The sequence below is a fragment of the Oncorhynchus mykiss genome, chromosome 18 (assembly GCF_057628025.1).
Source record: "Oncorhynchus mykiss isolate SJ-2025 chromosome 18, ASM5762802v1, whole genome shotgun sequence".
NCBI lineage: Eukaryota > Metazoa > Chordata > Actinopteri > Salmoniformes > Salmonidae > Oncorhynchus > Oncorhynchus mykiss.
This window is the reverse complement of record NC_143039.1, coordinates 50468800-50483236: the sequence shown is the minus strand read 5'-3', so window position 1 is coordinate 50483236 and position 14437 is coordinate 50468800. Positions and strand designations below refer to the sequence as shown.

Genomic DNA, 14437 nt, shown 5'->3' with positions numbered 1-14437 from the left:
TTAGTCCAGTACAATACCCAGACCTCTGAAACAGTAAACATCATGGCGGCTGGATGATTCAGGGAAGCCTGTCTGGTTGCTGTAGCGATACAGGGTCTTGACCCCTGCCTGAGGCCCTCCACAGCGCTCCCTAGGGATGATGATGGGGTACCGCACACTGCCATCAGACAGCCAGCCAGGGTTGCAGCTGTCCATACCCTTGCTCCACGCCACGTACAGCTGCCCTGTGGTAGCCAGCTCTGCCCCTTCCTTCTCGCAGTAAGCCCGAGCCTCGTCCAATGACAGCTGCTGAGGGGCAGAGCCATGGAACACCTCCCCTACACAAAAAGGGTCACGTGTTAGACTCCTAATGGGAATTAGATTCCAGACGCATGTCCTAGATCCTTCATTTCCCTGTAGTATCTGGAAAAACACAAAAGGCTGAACACATGGGAGAATGAGACCTTGGTTGGGAAATTGACTTTGAATATGTTACACATTAAAAAAAGGTATTGTAACTGTCCTTGAAAGGAAAGTACTGTCAATGTCTAAAGTGTATGCTGTTTAAATACTAATGATCTGACTCATCTAAAGTGAGTACTCTGTCCACTAGCTAAAAACCCTCCATGCCTGTAACTTAAAGGGATAGTTATATATTATAAATTATATATAGGTTTCCTTGCACTGTAAGTAGTCTATTTTCAAGGTATGACAGCAATCCATGCTTTAGTTTAGTTTCCCTGGAACTGTTACCACATGCTAACATTTTAGCATTTGTGGCACAAATCTCATTCAAGAAATGGGACTGATATTAGCAGTTTTTGCACATCATGTCCAAATAATCCGAAAGTATCTAAAATTGTGAAGCTCACAAAGTAATTTATAGATGATTTGAACATGAGGGTGAAAAATGTTAATATCGGTCCCATGACTTGAATAGTGCCACGAATGCTGAATGCTAAAACGTTAGCATGTGGAAACAGTACCAGGGAAACTAAATCAAAGCATGGATTGCTGTCTTACCTTGTTCATAGACTGTTTGCAGGGTAAGGAACCAATATGTCATTTTGTAATTTGGGTGAACTATCCCTTTAAGGACACCTAACACAGTCATTTGATAGAGTGCCTTCAGAACACATGATAATATATAACGACAAAGCATCTGAATTGACAAATTTACATAGAAGACGACACTGAGTGTAAAAAACATTAAGAACACCTTCCTAATATTGAGTTGCACCATCCTTTTGCCCTCAGAACAGACTCAATTTGTCAGGGCATGGACTCTACAAGGTGTTGAACACGTTCCACAGGGATGCTGGCTCATGTTGACTCCAATGATTCCCACAGTTGTGTCAAGTCAGCTGGATGTCCTTTGGGTGGTGGACCATATCTTGATGCACAGGGGAAATTGTTCAGCATGAAAAACCCAGCAGCATTGCAGTTCTTGACACACTCAAACTGGTGTGCCTGGCACCTACTACGATTTTCCATTTAAGTGCACTTAAATCTTTTGTCTTGTCCATTCACCCTCAGAATGGCACACATACACAATCCATGCCTCAATTGCCTCAAGGCCTTAAAATCCTTCTTTAACCTGTCTCCTCCCCTTCATCTACACTGATTTAAGTGGATTTATCAAATGATATCAATAAGGGGATCATAGCTTTCACCTTGATTCACCTGGTCAGTCTATGTCATGAAGAGAGCAGGTGTCCTTAATAGTTTGTACTTTATGATTTTTGACGCAACGTCACAGACTTACAAACATACGTTATTGCTCTGTAGAATCCCATTTACATCCTTTTTTACAGGGAGCTATTCACACGGACTTTTTACGATAAGCTATTCACAAGTTGTTGTTTTTTTACCATCAATATGCTCCACATAACAATACACATCAAACAGCTCCTCTGATTCCAGCGTCCCATAGTTCCTCAATCCCGGGCGGCCATCCATGTCACCATAGCAACCTTCCCGGGGAACTTGGATTGGATATCTGCAGAATAGGTGCAAGAACTGAAAATATTTGTATTTCCTGTGAATAGAAAGCATTGTAAAGACTAACTCTGACGGGCGAGGGGCCCCAGTCGTTGTTGTATAATCTGTTAGCAGGATTTCTTTGTGTGTTGGAAACATGGACCAAATGCAGTCCCTATTTTACACATGTAAGCCATGAAAATACACATGAGGAAATCTAGCGTATTTAACACCAGGACTAGAGTGAGCAGGAGGAGAATTCAGCTGCCGTCAGGTCAACACACATTCTACCAGAAAAGGGCAACAGCTTCTGCGTGAAATAGTATCACATACCACACAGTGGGCCAAATTCAAAGCCCCGGTAGCCTATTAGACATGTGAATAAGCTCACTGCTGTGGGTCGTCATTCTATAATCTTGGCACCTGAGCACTTTCTCGTTAATAACTCAGGTAGTCAAAACAAAGTCTAGCAACTTTAAGAAATGTGTCTTTGTATTATAGGTCATGTTGTGGATACTGGGGTTTACCTGACAGATTGGTCAGCGAGCCAGCCGGCGTCACACTGCTCATAGCCATCGTAATAGGCTGCCAGAAGCTGGTCGGGAGTGGCGATGTGTGCCCCAATGCCCTCGCACGACCTCTGGGCCTCACTAAACGAAAACGCATATCGGCCAGAGGCGTGTCTGTAGTGGAAGACCACACCTATATGCACACGCGTGTGCACAAACACAAACATAGGCACACAGAGAAATACGGACAGGCTTAAATACACAATGTGGTAAAAACTGCAAGACAAATAAAAAAAACTCAAAAAAATTCACAACGACTCCTACAACCTCTGTTACCTTTGACTTTTATCTGTGTGAAATCACTGGCATCGTCCAGGCCTTGCTGCACCTCGCAGCGGTAGTGCCCCGTGTCGCTTGAGCGCAGCTCCCCCAACCAGAGGGAGAGGTCCTCAGGCGAGTCTGCAAAGTTGACCAGGGAGGCTCGTTCTCTGTAGGCCTCATTGACCTTCACCCTTTGACCCCGCGCCACCAGGATCTCTGTCTCCTCCTGCTCCCCCTCATGCAACACGCTCCACTTGATCCGGGGTGGGATCGGGGGCGAGGAGGATGAGGGGGGCCCAGGTGACAGGGACACCAGGCAGGTGATTGTGATGGAGCCCCCCAGGTGTGCAGTGGAGATGGGGGTTGTCTTGGAGATGGTGACCTGGAGTTGACGCTTGTCGTCTAGGTCAGGAAGGAGAGGCACAGTCAGTAAACGATGCTACTGAGTAAGTGGCCGGCTATTGACCTCTAGTGGTGGTGGTGAATAATACTTTTGGGGACAATCTTCAAGATTTTGCAGCAATTTTTATATTCCACGGATGAGTTCTGTGATTCCATGATCTCGGAATGGCGGAAAACCAAATACTTTAATCAGGTACGTGTTAAATATATAGAAATATAAATTATACACAATTTATGTTCATCTTAACTATCTCCAAACTCAAGCATAACAGCAACAATTATGCAGCAATTACTACACAGCAACTGAGGCTTTAAATTCTAGTTCATGAGGACCACAGAGCTGCTAAGGTTATTTTTATGTCTCTGCGTCCAGTATGAAGGAAGTTAGAGGTAGTTTCACATGCCAATGCTAACTAGCATTAGCACAATGACTATAAGTCTACAGGAACAGCTTTGACTGTAAGTCTACAGGAACAGTTAGCATACTGCTAGTTAGCAATCAGTCTAACGCTAGCTAGCAACTTCTGCTTTAAAATAATAATCTGATCTCAAAATAAATGCTTTAATGCAATGCATTGCCATCCCATATAATGATAGTCCGTCAAAAGAGACATTTAGAAGATTTGTACCTTCTGAGTATCCTGTTTGGGCGGGGAAAGCCATGGTCAGGTGGCAAACTGTGCACAGAAGGGGGAGGAACCTTACTGGTCTGTGGAGGAGAGGTAGTGAGAGTGAGATAGGGGTAAAAATGGGACATGTTCCATATACACCCTATGGCAAATGCACCTTGTTTGCACCGCATCGAAGAAACAATCTCTACTTCGCCAATTGGTTACAATGTTCTTTTTAAAGCTTATTTTACCCCTACAATATTTACCCTCTATGATTTGAGTGTACATAAGGACAGAGCGGCCAAAATGTAATGAATGATGAGTATTAAAATGTTAGATCAATGCCAGAGGGTAAACAAGTAGATTGAAGGAGATAAACAGGGTCAAACAGATCGATGGAGAGCTGAGAGCGAGAAGGAGCAGAGAGAGGGATATGTGGTGAAACAGAGGATGATGAGATTGAAAGTGGAGTTGATGAAGAGATTAGGGGAAAGCACACATGATGAGAAAAATGTTTGGGGGAGGACAGAACATTTACCATTTATGGGAATAAAGTAAAGACTAAACGGTCACAATTAAATCAAATAAAAAAAGATCAGGGGCTTTGAAAGCCTAATACAGGACACAGAGGCAGCTCAGCCCCCAAAAAGGGGTAAATCCACATCTGACCGGAAGTGGTTCATCATCTCCACGAGCAAATGACATGTCTGCATAGCCCAGGGCTGCCTGCCAGTGCTCCTTCGCCAGTCTGGCCCTGTTATTAGCTCAGCAGGCATGGCAGGCCGCTCTCACTGACCTCACACGAACTCACAGAGTCAGCCACGATGGAAAAGGGAGGGACCATAAACGTCTACAATCACACAAATAAGGGTAGAAGCAGTTTTTGAGTGAGTACGTTTCAGGAAAGTTAACTGAACAAAGCTTGTACTTTTACCTCACACAAAAGACAGCAGAAGAAGCCTACTTTTTGCCTTCCTTTAATGTTTTTCAAAATACTTTTCTGGCCCTTTTCAAAAAGGACAGGGCAACAAACTTTACTTCATACTTTTGAGTACTTTCCAGTACTCAAAAGTAATCAAGGAGAGAGCAGCAGGAAATGTGGAAAACAAATAACTTCTTTGAAATGAGACCTTCTTCACTAGCGCTTGACGTTTAAAGGTGTGGTAATCCAAAATAAATGTACGAAGTAGTAAAACTACATTTAGCTAGTTGTGCTAGAGATTTTATAGAGACAATGATATCTTTTAAAAAACGGATCATTTTTAAATATGTGCATGTGCAACAGTTTGTTCAAAGGGGGTGTGGCAGCCAATGTTTTTTGAAGTTCAGCGGAGAATAAGTAGAGGACGTACTTCGCGAGAGGAGGCTACTGAGGTGAGGAGGACACTCCTGTGTTTGCCTACTAACGAACTGACACTCCTCGACCACTCAACAACCACTTATCGGGTTTCCTGGTCACGGAGGAGAGGAGGACGGAGGAATCTCCCTGAATGTTTTGACTGGTAGCCTTAGTGGAGTTGCCAACAAATGGACGTTATCAAGGTAACACTCTATCTTAACTCCTCCTCCAGTAAATGGATTGGTTGAACAGCGCAGAAGATAACCTCGCCCGACAGTTTTATTATCGTCAAGACCAGAATGTGGGGGATCTTGTTTCAGGCGTTTCTTTTATGCCTGGCTACTTTAGGTTAGCTCAGGGTTTCCCAAACTCAAACCTGCCCCCCCCCCCCCCCCCCCCCAGACACAGTAGACTATTAACAAACACAGTAGACAATTAAGTCACTGACTGCAGACACTGTTTTAGAGACAAGCAGAGTCTGTGAGCTGCCCCAAAAACACAGCTCTGCTCACATTAAATGAAGGTCTTCTTATCAAAATACACACAAATACTCTCTCTCTCTCTGTGTGTGTGTGTGTGTGTGTGTGTGTGTGTGTGTGTGTGTGTGTGTTCATGTTGGGGGAGTTCACTCCTATCCAGCTGGCTTGACTCAGGCTTTTTTTTGTCACATTATATGTGACTGAAATTCTAATAGTCAAGCACCAATCCACCTCCAACTCAGTTTCACAGAGCTTACTACTAGCCTACTAAATGAGCCCCAGACACCCTCAAAACCGAGCCACGTTCATTCACTTGACCAACGGCGACCTAGTACATACAGTGCATTCGGAAAGTATTCAGACCCCTTGACATTTTTCACATTTTATTAAGTTACAGCCTTATTCTAAAATTGATTAAATTGTTTTTTTTTCCCCTCATCAATTTACACACCATAATGACAAAGCAAAACAGAAAAATGACGTTTACATAAGTATCCAGACCCTTTACTCAGTACTTTGTTGAAGCACCTTTGGCAGCGATTACAGCCTCGAGTTTTTGGGTATGACGCTACAAGCTTGGCACACCTGTATTTGGGGAGTTTCTTCCATTCTTCTCTGCAGATCCTCTCAAGCTCTGTCAGGTTGGATGGGGTGCATTGCTGCACAGTTATTTTCAGGTCTTTCCAGAGATGTTTGATCGTGTTCAAATCCGGGCTCTGACTGGGCCACTCAAGGACATTCAGAAAACTTGTCCCGAAGCCACTCCTGCATTGTCTTGGATCGGTGCTTAGAGTCGTTGTCCTGTTGGAAGGGGAACTTTCACCCCAGTCTGAGGTTCTGAGCACTCTGGAGGAGGTTTTCAAAGATCTCTCTGTACTTTGCTCCGTTCATATTTCCCTTGATCCTGACTAGTCTCCCAGTTATTTATTTAATACATTTTAGAATAAGGCTGTAACATAACAAAATGTGGAAAAAGTCAAGGGGTCTGAATACTTTCCAAATGCACTGTATGTTATACGTGTACACTTCTCTGAATACCCAAGGTCACCATACATCAGGGATCATCAACTAGATTCAGCCGCGGGTCGATTTTATTTCTGGAGTGGATGGTCGGGGGGCCAGAACATATTTACAAATAATTTATAGACTGCAAATTGAACACAAAAAGCCCAAACAGATATAATGTTTGACTAAAACATAATCATTTTAAACCTTGCTAACATTTGTATACAATCATGCGTCTCTCTGTTATGCATGGGAATACTTGGCAACAGATATCTTAAATTAAAATCACTTGGAGCTGATTTCCTGGTGTTTTTACAGTCTTATGTCCAACAATGAAAATTCCACCCACATTTGTCTTAATAATTTGTTTTTTGTTCAGAAAACTTGGGGGGACAAATAAAACCTGGCCCGCAGGCTGCCAGTTGGGGAACCCTGCCTTACATCATGATACAAGTAATGGTACTGAAGAGATAAGTGCAGGAGATACCACATTGCCTACTCTGAGCTGTCTGTGTTAAAGGGCTTGTAGAGTAGCTACTCTGGTGCGGGTTGCAAAAAAGCATCCCCAAAGAATGATGGGTCCACCTCCATGCTTCACGGTTGGGATGGTGTTCTTGGGGTTGTACTCATCCTTCTTCTTCCTCCAAACACGGCGAGTGGAGTTTAGACCAGAAAGCTCTATTTTTGTCTCATCAGACCACATGACCTTCTCCCATTCCTCCTCTGGATCATCCAGATGGTCATTGGCAAACTTCAGACGGGCCTGGACATGTGCTGGCTTGAGCAGGGGGACCTTGCGTGCGCTGCATGATTTTAATCCATGACGGTGTAGTGTGTTACTAATGGTTTTCTTTGAGACTGTGGTCCCAGCTCTCTTCAGGTCATTGACCAGGTCCTGCCGTGTAGTTCTGGGCTGATCCCTCACCTTCCTCATTGATGCCCCACAAGGTGAGATCTTGCATGGAGCCCCAGACCGAGGGTGATTGACCGTCATCTTGAACTTCTTCCATTTTCTAATAGCTGCGCCAACAGTTGTTGCCTTCTCACCAAGCTGCTTGCCTATTGTCCTGTAGCCCATCCCAGCCTTGTGCAGGTCTACAATTTTACCCCGGATGTCCTTACACAGCTCTCTGGTCTTGGCCATTGTGGAGAGGTTGGAGTCTGTTTGATTGAGTGTGTGGACAGGTGTCTTTTATACAGGTAACGAGTTCAAACAGGTGCAGTTAATACAGGTAATGAGTGGAGAACAGGAGGGCTTCTTAAAGAAAAACTAACAGGTCTGTGAGAGCCGGAATTCTTACTGGTTGGTAGGTGATCAAATACTTATGTCATGCAATAAAACGCAAATGAATTACTTAAAAATCATACAATGTGATTTTCTGGATTTTCTGGATTTTTTTTAGATTCTTTCTCTCACAGTTGAAGTGTACCTATGATAATAATTACAGACCTCTACATGCTTTGTAAGTAGGAAACACTGCCGATTTTGCAGGTTATCAAATACAGTGCCTTGCGAAAGTATTCGGCCCCCTTGAACTTTGCGACCTTTTGCCACATTTCAGGCTTCAAACATAAAGATATAAAACTGTATTTTTTTGTGAAGAATCAACAACAAGTGGTACACAATCATGAAGTGGAACGACATTTATTGGATATTTCAAACTTTTTTAACAAATCAAAAACTGAAAAATTGGGCGCGCAAAATTATTCAGCCCCTTTACTTTCAGTGCGGCAAACTCTCTCCAGAAGTTCAGTGAGGATCTCTGAATGATCCAATGTTGACCTAAATGACTAATGATTATAAATACAATCCACCTGTGTGTAATCAAGTCTCCGTATAAATGCACCTGCACTGTGATAGTCTCAGAGGTCCGTTAAAAGCGCAGAGAGCATCATGAAGAACAAGGAACACACCAGGCAGGTCCGAGATACTGTTGTGAAGAAGTTTAAAGACGGATTTGGATACAAAAAGATTTCCCAAGCTTTAAACATCCCAAGGAGCACTGTGCAAGCGATAATATTGAAATGGAAGGAGTATCAGACCACTGCAAATCTACCAAGACCTGGCCGTCCCTCTAAACTTTCAGCTCATACAAGGAGAAGACTGATCAGAGATGCAGCCAAGAGGCCCATGATCACTCTGGATGAACTGCAGAGACCTACAGCTGAGGTGGGAGACTCTGTCCATAGGACAACAATCAGTCGTATATTGCACAAATCTGGCCTTTATAGAAGAGTGGCAAGAAGAAAGCCATTTCTTAAAGATATCCATAAAAAGTGTTGTTTAAAGTTTGCCACAAGCCACCTGGGAGACACACCAAACATGTGGAAGAAGGTGCTCTGGTCAGATGAAACCAAAATGGAACTTTTTGGCAACAATGCAAAACGTTATGTTTGGCGTAAAAGCAACACAGCTCATCACCCTGAACACACCATCCCCACTGTCAAACATGGTGGTGGCAGCATCATGGTTTGGGCCTGCTTTTCTTCAGCAGGGACAGGGAAGATGGTTAAAATTGATGGGAAGATGGATGGAGCCAAATACAGGACCATTCTGGAAGAAAACCTGATGGAGTCTGCAAAAGACCTGAGACTGGGACGGAGATTTGTCTTCCAACAAGACAATGATCCAAAACATAAAGCAAAATCTACAAAGGAATGGTTCAAAAATAAACATATCCAGGTGTTAGAATGGCCAAGTCAAAGTCCAGACCTGAATCCAATCGAGAATCTGTGGAAAGAACTGAAAACTGCTGTTCACAAATGCTCTCCATCCAACCTCACTGAGCTCGAGCTGTTTTGCAAGGAGGAATGGGAAAAAATGTCAGTCTCTCGATGTGCAAAACTGATAGAGACATACCCCAAGTGACTTGCAGCTGTAATCGCAGCAAAAGGTGGCGCTACAAAGTATTAACTTAAGGGGGCTGAATAATTTTGCACGCCCAATTTTTCAGTTTTTGATTTGTTAAAAAAGTTTGAAATATCCAATAAATGTCGTTCCACTTCATGATTGAGTCCCACTTGTTGTTGATTCTTCACAAAAAAATACAGTTTTATATCTTTGTTTGAAGCCTGAAATGTGGCAAAAGGTCGCAAAGTTCAAGGGGGCCGAATACTTTCGCAATGCACTGTACTTGTTCTCCCCACTGTATGTATATGTGGTTGTTGCTCGATCTGTTTGAGGCTTTAAGTACTAAGAATATTGTAGTCCAGACCTATACTCACGTCATTCATATTCTTAATTGACGCTTGTTTTGCTTTGAGATTTGTTTACTTGTATGTGTTGTGTGCAATTCAGCTTTTAGATGCCAAGTACGACCTACATGTAAAATGTAATAAACTACTACTGCTCACTCTGATGAGTTAAGTGAAACTGAAAGTCATGTCCCTTTGACTATGAGCATTTCGGGACCACTTCAAAGCATGTGCTTAAAGCGGTGTCTTTACAAAGTAATTACATGGACAGAGACAGTTGAACTACAGTGTAAATACATCTGATTCTATATTACTTAAAGGTAGTCTCGGCATTATGATGTTGGCATGAGCAGCACCGCAGAATTTGACTTGCTCTCACACGGTCACACATACAATTGAAGTCGGGAGTTTACATACACCTTAGCCAAATACATTTAAACTCCGTTTTTCACAATTCCTGACATTTATTCCTAGTAAGAATTCCCTGTCTCAGGTCAGTTAGGATCACAACTTTATTTTAAGAATGTGAAATGTCAGAATAATAGTAGAGAGTGATTAATTTCAGTTTTTATTTCTTTCAGCATATTCCCAGTTGGTCAGAAGTTTACATACACTCAATTAGCATTTGGTAGCATTGCCTTTAAATTGTTTAACTTCGGTCAAATGTTTCGGGTAGCCCTCCACAAGCTTCCCACAATAAGTTGAGTGAATTTTGTCCCATTCCTCCTGACTGAGTTGGTGTAATTGAGTCAGGTTTGTAGGCCTTCTTGCTCGCACACTCTTTTTCAGTTCTGCCCCCCAAAATTATATGGGATTGAGGTCAGGGCTTTGTGATGGCCACTCCAATACCTTGACTTTGTTGTCCTTAAGCCATTTTGCTACAACTTTGGAAGTATGATTGGGGTCATTGTCCATTTGGAAGACCCATTTGCAACCAAGCTTGAGATGTTGCTTCAATATATACACATAATTTTCCATCCTCATGTTGCCATCTATTTTGTGAAGTGCACCAGTCCCTCCTGCAGCAAAGCACCCCCACAACATGATGCTGCCACGATCGTGCTTCACGGTTGGGATGGTGTTCTTCGGCTTGCAAGCATCCCCCTTTTTCCTCCAAACATAACGATGGTCATTATGGCCAAACAGTTCTATTTTTGTTTAATCAGATCAGGGGACATTTCTCCAAAAAGTATGATCTTTCTCCCCATGTGCAGTTGCAAAACGTAGTTAGGCTTTTTGTGGCGATGGAGCAGTGGCTTCTTACTTGCTGAGCGGCCTTTTAGGTTATGTCGATATAGGACTCGTTTTACTGTGTACATTCGTTTTTGTTTAATAAACTGCGCTGCTGGAAACACAGTTTTCTCTCCTGTGTCTGACTTCTCTGCCGCCAGTACGCACACCCTTACAGAATCACCGACCGAACTATGGAGTCAGCAGGAGCAGGTACCCCGGTTATAGAGTTGGAGGAGCGCGTCCAGGAGCACGCAGCAATGCTTCACCATCTTGGCACCGCCATGGACCGCATTGTCCGGACTATGGACCGCAATGTCCGGACTATGGACCGCTGGGAGAGACAGTGAGTTCTTCCAGCGCCTCCACCAGCACAACCGGGGTCTTCTCTGAGCGCCCCTTTTCCACCTGGTTCCAGTGGGATTCGGTTCTCCCTGCCTCAGGAGTACGAAGGAGAGGCTGCGAACTACCAGGGGTTCCTGCTTCAACTGGAGCTATACCTGGCCACCGTCCACCCAGCTCTATTGGACCGTAAGAGGGTGTCCGCCCTCGTCTCGTGCCTACACCGGGAAAGCCCTGGAGTGGGCCAACACTGTGTGGAGAGAGGGAGATGCGGTGTTGGACCAGTTTGAGGAGTTCACCCGCCGTTTCCGGGCAGTCTTCGACCATCCGCCCAAGGGTAGAGCGGCGGGTGAGCGCCTCTTCCATCTGAGGCAGGAGACAAGGAGTGCCCAGGAGTTCGCCCTGGAGTTTAGGACCCTGGCTGCCAGCGCGGGATGGAGCGACAGGGCCCTGATCGACCATTACCGCTGCAGTCTGCGCGAGGACGTCTGTCAGGAATTGGCCTGCAGAGACACCACCCTCACATTCGACCAGCTGGTGGACTTGTCCATCCGGCTGGACAACCTGCTGGCTTCCCGCGGACGCTCTGATCAGGGTCCGGTGGTTCCATCCTCCCACACACCCTCTCCGGTACCCATGGAGCTGGGAGGGATGGTGCGCAGGAAGACTGGAGGGGGTTCTCGCTCGTGCATCATCTGTGGCCGCAGAGGTCACACTGCCGGTCGGTGCCGGATTGGTTCTTCTGGGGATCGAGGCAGCAGACAGGGCGCTCTGGCGTCACCCCAGGTGAGCTGGCACCCTTCTCACCCATAGCCCTCTGTTGCACATATGTCTGTCACTTTCCCTGAGTTTTCCATCCATTCCCAGCATAAGGCGCTCATCGATTCAGGCGCGGCTGGGAATTTTATTGATAAAGCTTTAGCCCATAGTTTAGGGATCCCCATCGTTCCTGTGGATGTGCCCGTCAACGTTCATGCCTTAGATAGTCGACCATTAGGGTCAGGGTTGATTAGGGAGGTCATCGCTCCTTTGGGCATGGTGACACAGGGGGGTCATACAGAGAGAATTAGTCTCTTCCTTATTGACTCTCCTGCATTTCCTGTGGTGCTGGGCCTACCCTGGTTAGCTTGTCATATCCCCACTGTTTCTTGGCCACAGAGGGCTCTCACGGGGTAGTCGCGAGAGTGCTCAGGTAGGTGTTTTGGGGTTTCCGTTGGTGCTACTACGGTGGAGAGTCCAGACCAGGTCTCCACCGTGCGCATTTCCCCTGAATATGCCGATTTGGCTCTCGCCTACTCCAAAAAGAAGGCGACTCAATTACCACCTCATCGACGGGGCGATTGTGCGATAGATCTCCTGGTAGACGCTGCACTTCCCAGGAGTCACGTGTATCCCCTCTCACAGGCGGAGACGGAGGCTATGGAAACATATGTGTCCGAGTCCCTGCGTCAGGGGTACATTCGGTCCTCCTCTTCACCATTCTCCTCAAGTTTATTTTTTGTGAAGGAGGTCTGCGACTGTGTATTGACTATCGGGGTCTGAATCAGATCACTGTGAGGTATAGTTACCCGCTACCGCTCATCGCCACAGGAATTGAGTCAATGCACGGGGTGTGCTTCTTCACCAAACTAGATCTCAGGAGCACTTACAACCTGGTGCGTATCCGAGAGGGAGAAGACTGCTTTCAGTACCACCTCTGGGCACTATGAGTACCTCGTCATGCTGTACGAGTTAATGAATGCGGCATCAGTCTTCCAAGCCTTTGTAGATGAGATTTTCAGGGACCTGCACAGGCAGGGTGTAGTGGTGTATATTGATGACATTTTGACATACTCCGCTACACACGCCGAGAATGTGTCCCTGGTGCGCAGAGTGCTTGGTCGCCTGTTGGAGCATGACCTGTACTTCAAGGCTGACAAATGCCTGTTCTTCTAACAGTCCGTCCCCTTTCTAGGATATCGCATTTCCACCTCAGGTTTGGAGATGGAGAGTGACCGCATTGCAGCTGTGCGTAATTGGCCAACTCCCACCACGATAAAGGAGGTGCAGCGTTTCTTAGGGTTTGCCAACTACTACCGGAGGTTTATCCGGGGTTTTGATCAGGTAGCGGCTCCCATTACCTCACTGCCGAAGCGGGGCCCGGGGCGCTTGCAGTAGACAGCTGAGGCGGACAGGGCTTTTCGTCACAGCTCTGTTTACCTCGGCTCTTGTGCTGGCCCATCCGGATCACTCTTTGGCGTTCATAGTGGAGGTGGACGCAGCTGTGCTCTCTCAGCGCTCAGGTACGCCACCGAAGCTTCGCCCCTGTGCTTTCTTCTGGAAGAAGCTCAGCCCGGCAGAGCGAAACTATGATGTGGGGGACCGGGAGTTGTTGGCTGTCGTCAGGGCTTTAAAGGTGTGGAGAAATTGGCTGACCACAGCAATCTGGAGTACATCTGGGCGGCGAGGAGACTGAACCCTCGCCAGGCAAGGTGGGACATGTTTTTCACCCGTTTTGTGTTTACCCTTTCTTACAGACCAGGCTCCCGGAACGCGAAGGCAAACGCATTGTCCCGGCTCTATGACACAGAGGAGCGTCCCATGGATCCCACTCCCATACTCCCCGCCTCCTGCATGGTGGCGCTGGTAGTGTGGGAGTTGGACACAGACATTGAGCAGGCATTACGTGCAGAACCCGCTCCCTTCCAGTGTCCCGCTGGGCGTCTGTATGTCCCGTCTACTGTTCGTGACCGGTTGATCTCTTGGGCCCACACGTCACCCTCCTCTGGTCATCCTGGGATCGGTCAGACAGTGCGCTGTTTGAGTGGGAGGTACTGGTGGCCTACCTTGGCTAAGGACTTGAGTGTTTATGTTTCCTCCTGCTCGGTGTGCACCCAGTGTAAGGCTCCTAGGCACCTGCCCAGAGGTAAGCTACACTCCTTACCTGTTCCACAACGGCCTTGGTCGCACCTGTCAGTGGATTTTCTTACTGATCTTCCACTCTCACAGGGAAACACCGCAATCCTGGTCGTTGTGGATTGTTTCTCTAAGTCCTGTCGTCTCCTC

At 46.0% G+C, this 14437-nt stretch overlaps 1 protein-coding gene across 1 annotated transcript in view; it reads right to left on the bottom strand.

The window, feature by feature from the left end:
- Positions 1-14437, bottom strand: part of LOC110496314 (brevican core protein) — a 36143-nt gene that overhangs the window by 14527 nt on the left and 7179 nt on the right. The window contains exons 2-6 of the mRNA XM_036952889.2: positions 3821-3900; positions 2805-3191; positions 2487-2661; positions 1851-1978; positions 24-317 (exon numbers count right to left, since the gene is read on the bottom strand). Of these exons, the coding sequence (XP_036808784.2) occupies positions 24-317; positions 1851-1978; positions 2487-2661; positions 2805-3191; positions 3821-3900 (1064 nt within the window). The remainder of the gene's footprint in view (positions 1-23; positions 318-1850; positions 1979-2486; positions 2662-2804; positions 3192-3820; positions 3901-14437) is intronic.